The sequence below is a fragment of the Sorex fumeus genome, unplaced genomic scaffold, assembly GCF_029834395.1.
Source record: "Sorex fumeus unplaced genomic scaffold, SorFum_2.1 ptg000014l, whole genome shotgun sequence".
Taxonomy (NCBI): domain Eukaryota; kingdom Metazoa; phylum Chordata; class Mammalia; order Eulipotyphla; family Soricidae; genus Sorex; species Sorex fumeus.
This window is the reverse complement of record NW_026606071.1, coordinates 8,529,365-8,542,300: the sequence shown is the minus strand read 5'-3', so window position 1 is coordinate 8,542,300 and position 12,936 is coordinate 8,529,365. Positions and strand designations below refer to the sequence as shown.

Below are 12,936 nucleotides of genomic sequence, written 5' to 3'. Positions count from 1 at the left end.
ATCATTTGCAATAAACTTCTAAAAGGAAATACTCATTCAGAGTTATTAATCGGTGCAGATGACAGATCGTACCATTCCAGCCCTATTTCTGATTGGCTTAAAACTTTAAATCAAGGTGAAGATCTGATCAATTAAAAGACGAGCACAATTCCTAGATGTGGTGTGTTGAACTGGGGCTCTGTCAAGAGCTACTTATGAGGATAATCGAATAAGATTTAGTTGAAGTAATGAAACACCAGTCAAATTTCTTGAAGTCCTAATACATGTGAATCTAATGCTTCTCTAATTACAAATCTTTAGGAAAAATAGGTGTGTGAAATAGGCTCTCGGGGACCATTATAGCGACAGTTGGAATGTCAGCGAAAGAATGAAGAGATCCTCCTCCATACAAAAACACTTCCCCTCTTGTCATAGCAACCTACCCTGTCAATCTTCCAAATACTAGGTGACAGAGGGGCTGGAGAGATGGTACAGTGGGTGGGGTCCTTGGCTGTATGGAGTAGACTCAGATTTGCTTCCCGGCACCATATATGGTTCCCTATCCCTCACCAGAAGTGATCCCTGAGTGCAGAGCTAGGAGTACACACTGAGCACCCCTGTTGTGGCCAAATCCCTCTGCTCCCTCCAAAAGAAGTGACAGAATCCAACTATTTTTCCCGTATGATATGTGAACATTAATGAAAAGCATAACCCACAGATTCCAAAACATGTCACGATTCACCAAGGTGATTATTACTAAGGAAAAGAAATGTAGTCAAATTTCTTTTGATCTATGCTTCACTCACTGTCAAGTTTTGAGGGAAATGAGACTTCCAAAGTCATGAAAAGCAACTTGCAGAAATTTATAAATTGCAAAAAATTAAAAACAACCTGGGAAGCACTGATACAGCTGCAACAGACACAGGTTCAAAGCATTGCTCCATTTATGCAGTCATTAAACATGACCAGGTTTCTCCCTTGAATCCCTCTCACCTTAGTAAAATATGCAACCTGGGTCTAGGAACTATCAGAGGAAGATAAAGGTTCAGAAAGAAACTTAGTATTCGGACAATTGTATTAGGTTTGATAAGAAGGGTAGGGGTGGCCTGCAAACCCTGAGCTGAACATTCTCCCATGTTTTGATCTCATGACTCAGTCTCCAAAGGAGGAAGTGAGAAAAGGCTCCCAAGAAATGATTCATCCCTTCTCCACTTTTCTTCACTTTTCTATCCATGCTCCATGTATGGGTTTATTTTATCCAGTGTCTACCTCACTGTTCTTCAACCTCTTTCAGTCTGTGGATCAGCACCTATCCGTCATAGCAGTCCACCAACAGTTATAACCTAGTTGGTAGATCAAAGATCAAAGATCAACCTTTCTACACCTGCAGATGAGCATTGGTCTATGAAACAGTTGTTGAAGGACATTGTTCTATGTGTAATAATGGAGAAGGGACCCTGAAATACTGGAAGGAATTGGTGTAGTATCTCTGCAAATAGGAAATAACTTTAGTAGTACTGTCAGCTATGATACCTCAATAAAAAAATAAATGAAAGAGAACACTGGTTTAATTCACATTTATCAATGAAGACTGAGGGACAAAACTATAAACTTTCAAGAACATCTTCAAACCAGTATATCGAGTGCACACCATAGGGATGAAAACATGGAATACAATTTTCCATGATATGATCCTCTTGAATGAAGCTTAAAATTACTCTGTGCTAGAGGACTGCTATAGAGAGCGCAGGCAAACAAGGCACTTGTCTCTAGACAGTTCTACTACATATTTACTGAGGGTAGCAGTAGGCACTTACTCTACAATGTAGAATATGACAAAATTTAAAACTTGGGTTTCTTCAGAATTCTAGAGTTTGAGTCCATCCTTTTCAACAACATGTGAAAGAAAATCACACCCCAACAGTGTTCATTCCTAAGTATCAATGATGAACTTTCCACTGGAAAGATCTTGAAAGATGAAAAAATATCACTTACAAGCCCAGGGGAGGGGCTCAATGGGCCAGAGTGGTCACTTTGTTTGCAGGAGCCCCAGGGTGGATCCCCAGCACGACACAATCCCTTGAGCACCACTGTGTGACCCCTCCCACCCAGGCATAAAATACCACCTGCTAATGTCTGTATCTTCCAAAGCAATAAAAGAGGTTAATGATAATGTCCGCTTTTTAAGAGACATTTGTATCTTTAGGATATCGCTCTTTAAGAGCAATAAATATTGAAAGGAAGATGGTAAAATAAACGGGATCCTGTCATCTCCATCTTTATTGTAGTAGTTAACGTTTGCAGGTGGATATCGTATGTAGGGAAACAGTGCAGTGGTTAAAATAGAAAGACCACAGTTTATTAAAATAAAAAGTACTAGAGCAAGGGAGATAACTCAATGGACTATAATGCATATAGAAGACCCAGGTTTGACTGCTGGCAGAGCAAATAACCCAAATACTATTGAGAGTGCCCCCCCCATGCCCCGCCAAGTACTGTTACCTATTTTTATTGGTGTTCCCTAATGGTTTAATGCTTTCAATTGAAGTCTAACACTGTATATAATAGCTGGGGGTGGGGTTGCTGTAACTTGCACACACAGAGTCTTGCATCATAAATATAAGTTATATTTATTTAAAATCTATAAGACTGTCAGTGCAGGGTCACTGCTTTGAAACGTGCTGTCAATCCTAGCAAGCCTGTACTTGAAGGCTTTAGAGCTATCTCCACTCAAATGCTGTCTCTATAGAAAAATATCACGCACTTAACCTGAATAACAGCCTGTTTTTACAAAGTTATAATGTCAAAAATTGGGAAAAGATCAAGAACTCCTTAATTTTCAGATATTCAACTTCCTCAAATGAGAAAAACATTGAATATGATATTTTTTACATTCACACAATTGCAGGGATGGTTAAAGTTTTAGAGAACCTCCTTTAAATATATAACATCCTTCTTTGAGATAAGCACTCAAAAATATGGTACACAGGAAAAAAATTATAGTACAAGGCACTGCTTATTTTTTCAAAATCTGTTTTTAAGTTATAGCAAGAATAATTATGTACATAATATTATGAACTATTTTAATCTTTCCATTTGCATTCTAAAATCTATTTTAAACTGCACCCTTTCTCTTCAACTCTAAAGCTTTGTAACCCATAAAAACAAAATTCAAAAGCTTAAAACAGAATGTGTTGCATGTAACCACAATCAGTTTTCTTTTAAAAACATTTTAGAAAACCATAATGAAAAGACTTACCAGGCTACATTAACTTTTGCCGAGCTATTAGTTGGCTTAATTTGGGACAACCACTACATCAAGCCCAGCACACCTCTAGGACACATGGGTGACTTCAGTGTGGTTCAGAAGGGCAAGATGAATGAACTTGCTTAAGCAAATAAAAAATAGAATGTTCACTGTAGCACTGGTTTGGCTTTCAAGACATTCAGCATTAGACATTCCCACTAAACTGCCTATCAAATTTAATTCCTATCTGATGAATAACAATAAGATGATTCAATTCAAATCATTCCTCTTAGTTCTGAAATTTTTTTCTTCTGTTGCCTTTGTGTCATGCCCAACAGTGCTCAGGGCTTACTCCTGGCTCTGTGTTTGGGACCATTACTCCAGGTGGTCCCGAACAGAACACAGCTGGGAGCAGAACCCAAGTTGGCCACAAGCAAAGCCAAAAGCTTTACCTGCTGAACTATCTCTCCTGCTCCTGAATTTTTTTTGTTTTTAAAATAACACTTATTAAGGGCTGGAGCGATAGCACAGCGGGTAGGGCGTTTGCCTTGCATGCAGCCAACATGGCCGACCCGAGTTCGATTCCTCCGCCCCTCTCGGAGAGCCCGGCAAGCTACCGAGAGTATTCGATATGCCAGACACAGTAACAACAAAGTCTCCAATGGAGATGTTACTGGGCCCGCTCGAGCAAATCGATGATCAACGGGAGGGCCTTTACTTTACTTTACTTATGAGTATGCTATAAATATTACACAGATATAAAAGGCCATATTTTAAATTATAAGAATATCCAAACTCAGTTCTGTAGTGGATAGGTGTTTGGATAAAAATTCTTGATCCTTTTTTTTTTCTTTTTTATTAGTGAAACACCATGAGGTACAGTTGTAGATTTACAAATTTTTGTGCTTGGATCTCGGTCATACCACGATCAAATACCCATCCCTCCACCAGTGCCCATTTTCCACCACCAGGATAATATCCCTCCCCCCCCATCCTCCCATCCCCCCATCCCCCCCTGCCACTGTGGCAGGGCATTCCCCCCTGTTCTCTCTCTCCTCCTGGGCGCTGTGATCAGCCAAAGAGGCATTGAGTGGCGAACATGTTCAGTCCAGTCTACTTTCAACCTGCATCTCCCCTCCTGGGAGGATCCTCCAAACACCCTCCACTTGGTGTTCCCCTTTCTATCTGAATTGTCCTTTCCCCTAGAATACCCAGCTGGCCTCTAAGTTATGGAGTAATTCTCCTGGTGTTGCTCTCAGAAAAGGATCAAACATGATAACCTCTCAGGGTCTGTATTGCAAACCATAATGCCCAAAATTAGAGAGAGATTATGGGGAATCATGTCTTCCATGGAGGCAGGGGGAGGGTGGGAAAGGAGGGATATACTGGGGCTATTGGGGGTCGGGAATGTGCACTGGTGGAGGGGTGGGTATTTGATCATTGTGTGATTGTAACCCAAACATGAAAGCCTGTAACTATCTCACGGTGATTCAATAAAATTTAAAAAATTAAAAAAAAATTCTTGATCCTTGTGAAACAGAACTCATGATATATATAGCTTCCAAGATATATAGCTGAATTTTTCTCCTCTAAAAATTTCAATTCACTTCATCTTATTTGTGATATCAGTGTCCACTAATCTGTTTTCTAAACACACGTCATACCAGATGCACTGGTAGGACAGGTCTGTTTACCAGCTAGTCCAGGAATGTTCTGCAAATTCATATGCCATCATCCCATGGTTGAATGCACTGGCTTCCCTCTTCCTTTTAGAGACAGACTAAAGTGAAATAAAGGTTTCTAGCAAGTTAGCTGAAAATGTTTTCATGGAAATGATGACAGGGTCACTAAGCACATTTAGAAACAGTGAATAAAAAACATTCTGAACCTTTACTGTACAGTTTTTTAAAGAGATACCTTGGACGTTCTAAAAGGCAGAACCCACAATCCTTTAATTTCCCTGAGGAACAATGCCAGAATTGTCTCTACAGTCTATCACTTGAGTCTCCGCACATTTTCAGTTGTCTGAACAATATCACAGAAATTTCCATTTCTGCTCTGTTGTGATTTCTGAATATTCCTTCCTATGTCATACTTTGACCCTTTGACCCTCAGCTTGAGGGACTTTTAAAATCTTTAAATTTCTAGTATTCAGTGCTATGGACTCATGGATGTTTCCATTTCTGAGTTTTAATTCTGCTGAGATTTCAGGAAAATAAACTCTGTCATCTGGGGAGTGTATATAAATAACATTTTAGTTCTGCCCCAAAAAGCATGTAAAAGTAACTAAAGTTCAAAACCAAATCTTCATCCTGCTTTCCCCCAAGCAAATCTATTTATAAGTAATAAAAAGCAGGCTATTAAAAATTAAGATTCTGAAAGATCAATCTGAGATAGTTAAGAGAGGAAGATGAACAGAATAATTACTTAGGAGAAACATATCTTAATTTTCTCATGAAACTGTAAAAAGAAGCCAAATCAAAATTAAACTGTTAGCCCATTAACTTCTGATGATTTTATGGACCTCCTAAGATTGGCTATGATGTGTTGGAGAAAACTCTCTGTTTAAAAAAGTTTTTTTAAAAAAGGTCACCTATTTGTTTTGGGTCTATTGTATATACACAGATGATACACAGATGAGGTCGAGGGGGAACAAACTATCCATGAGACTAGATATTCATCAGGGGCATTTCATGCAGAGGCCAAGCAGCAAGAGCAGCACATATGCTTGGAACTTAGTTCCCTCTGGAGACCCCTGTCTGCTCCCATAGTCTCACTGTTCCCTGCACGCTGCATCACCTGGGGCTGTAAAAATACTGTTGCTAAGGACTAGGGATGCAACACAAGTGGTAAAACACATTCCGTGCACATGTGAGGTCCTAGGTTCAACCCTCCAATATCAATAAAATACATTTAAAGTGAATATTTTAAAATAATAAAAATTAATATAACACTGTGACTGCCAGGGCCCCATACCTGGAGACTCTGCTCTACAGGTCTGGGTTATAGACTGGACTTCTAAGCTTTCAAAAGTCCACTGTAAGGCTACGTTTGAGAAGTACTGAGTAATTCCTTTGAACAAAGAAAAAACATTTAGAGAGACAATTTTTTTTTTTTTTTGCTTTTTGGGTCACACCAGGCGATGCACAGAGGTTACTCTGGGCTCTGCACTCAGGAATTACTCTTGGCAGTGCTCAGGAGACCATATGGGATGCTGGAAATCAAACCCGGGTCAGCTGTGTGCAAGGCAAATGCCCTACCCACTGTGCTTTTGCTCCAGCCCCAATGCAGGCATTTTTATACAGTCCAGTAACAATGTTGAGGGAAGGGGCTGGAGTGATAGTACTCCTACTACTGACCAGACTTGGAGTGATGACAGTGGTGCAGAAACCGGAAGTGTAAGAGACTGAGCGATTTTTCTAGTTTTTGGATAAGAACTCTGTGCATTCAGGAAATGGAAAATGCCCTTCAGCACAGTGTTTCTCAATCAAGGGGCAATAAGATTGTTGGGACCCCAAGATACTCCAAAGTAGTCACAGATGAAAATGGCATACATTCGGGGCGATGACACGAGACGAGGCAGCCAACCAGAGGAAAACAAAGTCAAAGGGGCTATGATGGAAAAAAAACTGAGTAACAGTGCACGCTTTAGCAGATCTTTTATTATTAGCAATACTGAAAGGGTTAAGCTCTGGTCTACCACTTAGTGGTCATAAAACCTTGGGGAATTACTGGACTTTCAATCTCACTTGCTCTTCTGTAAAACAGGAATAATAGTAACTAGCTAACACAGGGGGTTATTGTGAAGATGGAGTAATTACATACGAAGCATTTACCACAATGTTTGCCTAGTTAGCCCTTAATTATTATTTAACAATAGCTATTTAATATGGAATACAATCAAGCAGGAGGAGGGACTATCACAAAACTGAGTAAGAAAATACTCTTTATGGTAAAAAAGTTTGCTGCAAGGAATGTCTGATTGTATTTCCATGATTCTGTGAATTTGGTCATTTAGACCACATAAATTCTTTGGGTAGTTATTCTGGGCAGGACTTCATTATTTAAAGAATTTCATAAATCTTTATTTGTGGGGTAGAATTTAGGAAGAAGGAAACCGATCTATGCATTATCTTCCTGAACCAACTAAAATATCATTCATAAAAGTAAGAAGAATGTTTGAAAAGGTCCTCATAGCAGCTTCTAAATGTCAAAGCTAGACTGAAGGTAAACAAGAAACTCTCAAATAAGTACAGGATATTTGAATACTGCAATGAGCATAGGATCTTTAAAATATCATTATGAGTGTCAGCAGAAATTAGTTCACCCTCTACTGTAGAACCATGCGCCACGATGATTTCCATGCATGCTCAAATAATTCTCCCCAAGTCACATGGAGATGAAAACATCGGCCTGGCCAGGCCATGGCCCCCATTTGGCTCTTCTATTCTTGGCTTTTGTCCAAGGCACCATCCTGCCTCAGTTTCCAAGCAATCTACCACTGAATGAAGGGCTACAGGAATAATATCCATACATACACCTTGTTGGAAATTTCATGGTAAGAGTTTTGAATTTTTAATTTAAAAAGTCAAGTACTGCTATAAGAAATTATTTTAAAATAGTGCTGACTCTAAAATGCTCACTCTCCCACTAATGACGCACACTTGCATCATTACATTTGAACATAGGTTATAGTTTCAAAATTCTGTTCCAAATTAACAAAGGTAATACGAAATACAGAAAAAAACTTACCTCAAAAATCTCAAAGCCATAAATGTCCAAAACACCCATGACCTTCTTTCTCACTTTTGTTTGTGCCTTTAAAAAAAAGTTCCAAATAAATGAGCCAATTTAGGCATGCAACATAATACTAAAAATTATAGAGCACAAATGTATTTAGGTTGACTGTATTCATAACCAAGAGAATGACTATGATTTGGATGTTTCTTAACATGTGAGATGGGATTATTTTAGTAATAGTGAAATTTCTATCTATTACTAAAATAATTATGAAAAAGATCACTGAATCTTACTATAGCAAGGGCCATTCAATACCATCTAGTCCAGTACCCTCATTTTATTGAAGAGTATACTGGAAGTAGAGAAGTCATGTGACCTATTCAGTCAAAGGTCTACAACTCGTGGGTGAGGCACAACCAAGATCTGGGATGCTGATTCTCAGAGGAACTTTGCAAAGACTATGCACAGGTGAGATTTCACAAAACAAACATGGTCAAACAAAACAGATCTAACAGACTTCAGTCCTCCACAAGGCAAATTCTTCTTCAGTCACTCTCTGCAGATGGGGTTATGTCTTTTCTGAATATAAAACTGAGCTCACTCAGAGTTTGCTCTCTAAATGCCATTGATTAAAACTGATTAGGTTACAGAGATTCAGTACCTTGATGCTTTCATTGATTCGATTCACCAACCATGAAAACAAGCGGCTATAGAGGTTTTTAGCCAGAGCATCACGGGCATAGTAAGCCTAATAAAAACAAAACAGAAATTCAACATACATAATTATTATCACACACTTTTAAATGCCATTTTAAAATATATTTAGGATTATTTTATTTCAAATTTCTCTGCAGAGTTAGTTTTTATTATACTCTCGATGAACAATCAAGCTGTTAAAAGAATTAAGCAAGTTCTTTCAACCCAGTTATACCTTTTAGCTTCCCAGGAAGCTAATTTTAAAATTCACCACATAGATGTCTCATGAGATAAATGATGCTCTCATATATGTATATAAGACATACGACCATATTCTTTAACAGAGAAAAATTGGAAGCAATGACAGCTCAACCTGAGGGGAAGAGTTTAAGTAAAATAAGAAAACACCCACTAAAAGAGAAGCAACATGGTCATTAGACAATAACCATAAATAAAATTAGATGATAAAAAGTTTCATTATGTGAAAATTTAAAAATGTCTTTAATAGTGTCTTTAAAACTGTCTCTAATACGACTAGTTTTGAACTCCTACACACAGAAAAGGAAATGTATAAGAAGTACATGAAAATAACTTAATCCTTCAATTTGTAATCATCAACAATGAACACTGGAGTATCACACAATGCTGGGTGATACAGTGTGACGAACATAAAACCCTTTCAATCACTAACTTATTTGAAAGTCACTGAGAGCTACTTGAAAGGGAAGTGGCTGAAGCCACAAAAATCTCTAGAAGGCTGGAGGATGCAAAGAGTTCAGTGGCAAAGGTGCGGCTCAAAGAAACAGACAAAAACCAAAAAGGCAGGAAGAATCCACAGGCTGGAGCAAGTTCACATGGAAGAGAACCTCAGGACCCTTCACCATCTGTACAAGTGCCAGGCCTGTAGCGCCAATATGAAACAAGGAGACGGATACTAGAGGTCCCAGAAGACCGGGACAGGGTGCTGGCAGCTGTTGAGAGGAAAGCTAGAGGCGGATCTACTATGAATACTCTGCCTGCACCTGTGGCTTCTAAGCAGAAGGTTGAATATCATTGTTAAGCTATTACATTTTATTTTATAAGAACACAATGGATGAGCTTATATGGGAATTCGCTTTTATTTCTTCCAAAATGATGAGGCCAGACGACTTGAACAACAGGGTTGCATCCCAGGCAACCTGCTATAGCTGCAAACAACTCGCTCTGCTCCTCCTTCACCTGGTACTGCCCCACTAATCCCAGACCTCGCTGCCCTCAGAGAGCTGTTTCAAGCACTGATGGACATCACCTTACAAGCTGGCAAAAGAACAACAACAAGAGGACAACTGTGCAATAGAAGTGTGCAGGGTGGGGAATGACTCCATAGCAGAAAGAACACAAAAATGCTGAGACAGAATGTATATGTCTGTTTTTTCTCTTTCTTGTAATAAATACGGCATTCCAATGCTCAGAACAGTGCCTGACACAGAAGCTTTGAGATATTTAAACTAATAACGTTTTCCTCTTCTACTAGTTTGACCTCATGAGCCTATATAATTTCTAAATTCTTCCCCTTACAAAATGACTCAAAATCACAATACATAATTTAAAACAGCATCCAGGTTTTCAAATTTTTTAACATATGTTATCTGCTTCTAACAAACTACCATTTCAATATGCCACACAAATTGATAGGGGCAGTTTACCCTGGTATACTACTAAGTAATTTTTAAATTGCATTCACAGCCAATACTAAACTTCATTGCTTTCTTTAAACAAATATTTATGCTAGGAGTCTGCAACTCAAATGCTTCCAGGAACTCCTGGGTAGAAAGGAACGGGAAGCTGTGGCATCCTCTGTGGGAGCTGGAGGATGCATTCTAGGTTAAAGGTGCTCAGATTCCAAATTTATAAAGCCAACAACAAAACACAAAAGACTAGTTTAGTCCTGTTTTAAAAACTGCATACTGTGCTAGATCTAGCCCCAGGGGTTGTCCATTTACCACATCTGACTTCCTGACTGTGACATAGATCTCCACAATATCTTCAAAAGTAAGCGCAGAAATGCTGATTCCCTTAAGGACCAGGTGTGTGGAAATGAGAGCAGAGAGCGCACAATCACTGTCGTAGCTAGTAAGCACTGTAAGAAAAGATGGTGCTCCCTGGAATAGAGAAAGGATCACTTAGGGATCACCAAGATAATGATGGCTGGAGGGACTGGTCCGGATGGGAGACGTGTGCTGAAAGTAGATAAATGACCAAATATGATAACCTCTCGGTATCTGTACTGGAAACCATAATGCCCAAAAGTAGAGAGAGAGTATGGGGGAAATTGTCTGCCATGAAGGCAGGGGGAGGGTGGGAAAGGAGAGGTATACTGGGGAGATTGGTGGTGGAGAATGTGCACTGGTGGAGGGATGAGTGTTTGATCACTGTATGAATGTAACTCAAACATGAAAGCTTGTAACTGTATCTAGCTGTGATTCAATAAAATAAAAAAAGGAAAAAAAGAAAAGATGGTGCTCTTAATGCTGCATAAGCTTCACTGAGGACAGCTGGTATCTGCTTCAGAAATGGCCCAGGATAGTGAGTGTCAAGCAAGGCAGAGTCACGGGAAAGCATGGGCATAAGGTTCACCCTCTGGACACTTCTGGCAGGGCAGAGAGGATAAAACCCAAGACATGTGAGACAAGCAGAGGGCAGCGCCAAACTACAGGAGAGAAAGAAGTTTAGGGAAGAACCACAGAGGGGCTATGCAATCAAGGATGGCTCCCTGTAAAAGGTGCAATTAGGTATGTGATTTAGACACGCAAAAGGAAATGATCCATAGCCCTCAAGGGTGTGGGTGGAGGGTCAGGGAGAAAAACTGGAGCAAAAGCACCACGTGAAAATAATTTCGGGTTTTAGAGAACTAGCAGAACAAATTAAGAACAGTCAGATTAAAGAGTCAGATTAAAGACAGAGATCACAGAAGTCAAGGACAGAGTATGTGGTAGAAAACTGAACGCCAACTTCGTCCTGGGTTTCCACAATTTTAATATTAACCTATGGATGTTGCAATAAAACCACATGCAAGTGTGAGTCATCAGTGGCATGAGCCTTCAGTCAGGGTGTCAATCATTTATCATCATCATCATCAAGGATCAAGAATGCCTTGAGGAAAATGAAATACGATACCAATTAAGATGATGAGATGCAGGAATTGAAGTTAGGAGGCGAAGTTAAGAAAACAAAACACTTCTCACTGGAATTGAAACCCTTGAAGGAGTAAAGATCAGTAGGAACAGATACTCCAAATCCACATTAACAAACAGGGACTGGAGTGGGCAGGGTACTTGCCTGGCATGTGGCCTATCTGGGTTTGATTCCCAGCACCTGATATGCCCCTGAACCCCACCAGGAGTAATCTCTGAGTGTGGAGCCAGGAGGAAGCCCTGAGCACCTTGGAGTGTGGCCCCCAAATAAACAAATGAAAAGTCCGACTAGAATAAGGACCTGAATCACTGAGGATGTAAAGTCACAGTCAAGGATGCCATAGGTGAAAGGAATATGGAAAATTCTACCCACTAAAGTAAGGGCCTCCTCAGCCTCATACAGAGGCAGCTGGACCGGTCACAAAGTGAGAGCAGGGGCCAGGGAGAGGGAACAGAGGGCAAGAGCATAAGCCCTGCGTGTTCGAAGTTCCGAGTCCAATCCTTGGCCCCACAAGCACTCGGAGGTGTGGGTCAACCCTCCCCTCCCCCCGCCAGTACTGGGTCTGAGCAGCAATATACAGGCAAGCCCTATGTCAACAGGAAGGGGCTACTTTGCCCTGAAGGCCCCTAAACAATGCTGGGGAGCCTTTCCAATGATGCCCCCCAAAAAACACGAAGTAGAAAAGCAACTATCAGAAATACAAATTCTGTACCCTAGACCTACTCAATCACAGCACCTGGGGATCCGTCCTGCAAATCATGGTTAAGGAATTCCCCAGGCGAGTCTAATGCATGCTCACAGGTTGCACATGCTCCACATAGACTGCAATTTTCACCTTTGCAGACAAAATGCCCTGAACCCTCTTCTCTATCTAAAGCTGTATGGGATCTGGGGATGACTTGGTGGCTTAAAGTGCCTCCCTTGCAAGGAGAAGTCAAGGACTTTGCTTCTTCGTGTCAATGCAAGCATGGGCCCTGATCCCAAGGGCGCTGTTTGGAACACCCAGCGTAACTATGTATAGACTTTGGCCCACCAAGGGCACTGAAGCTAGGAGTATCACCACCAGAAAGCACGTGGGTGATCACCACACTGACACAGAA

The 12,936-nt window shown here is 40.3% G+C and overlaps 1 protein-coding gene across 5 annotated transcripts in view; it reads right to left on the bottom strand.

Annotated features, from left to right (window-relative positions):
• The window catches only part of MYO1B (myosin IB), a 203,599-nt gene that overhangs the window by 54,771 nt on the left and 135,892 nt on the right, over positions 1-12,936 (bottom strand). For all 5 annotated transcript variants that reach the window (XM_056111658.1, XM_056111657.1, XM_056111656.1 and 2 more), the window contains exons 12-13: positions 8,628-8,714; positions 7,979-8,044 (exon numbers count right to left, since the gene is read on the bottom strand). In XM_056111658.1, coding sequence (XP_055967633.1) covers positions 7,979-8,044; positions 8,628-8,714 — 153 coding nt within the window. The remainder of the gene's footprint in view (positions 1-7,978; positions 8,045-8,627; positions 8,715-12,936) is intronic.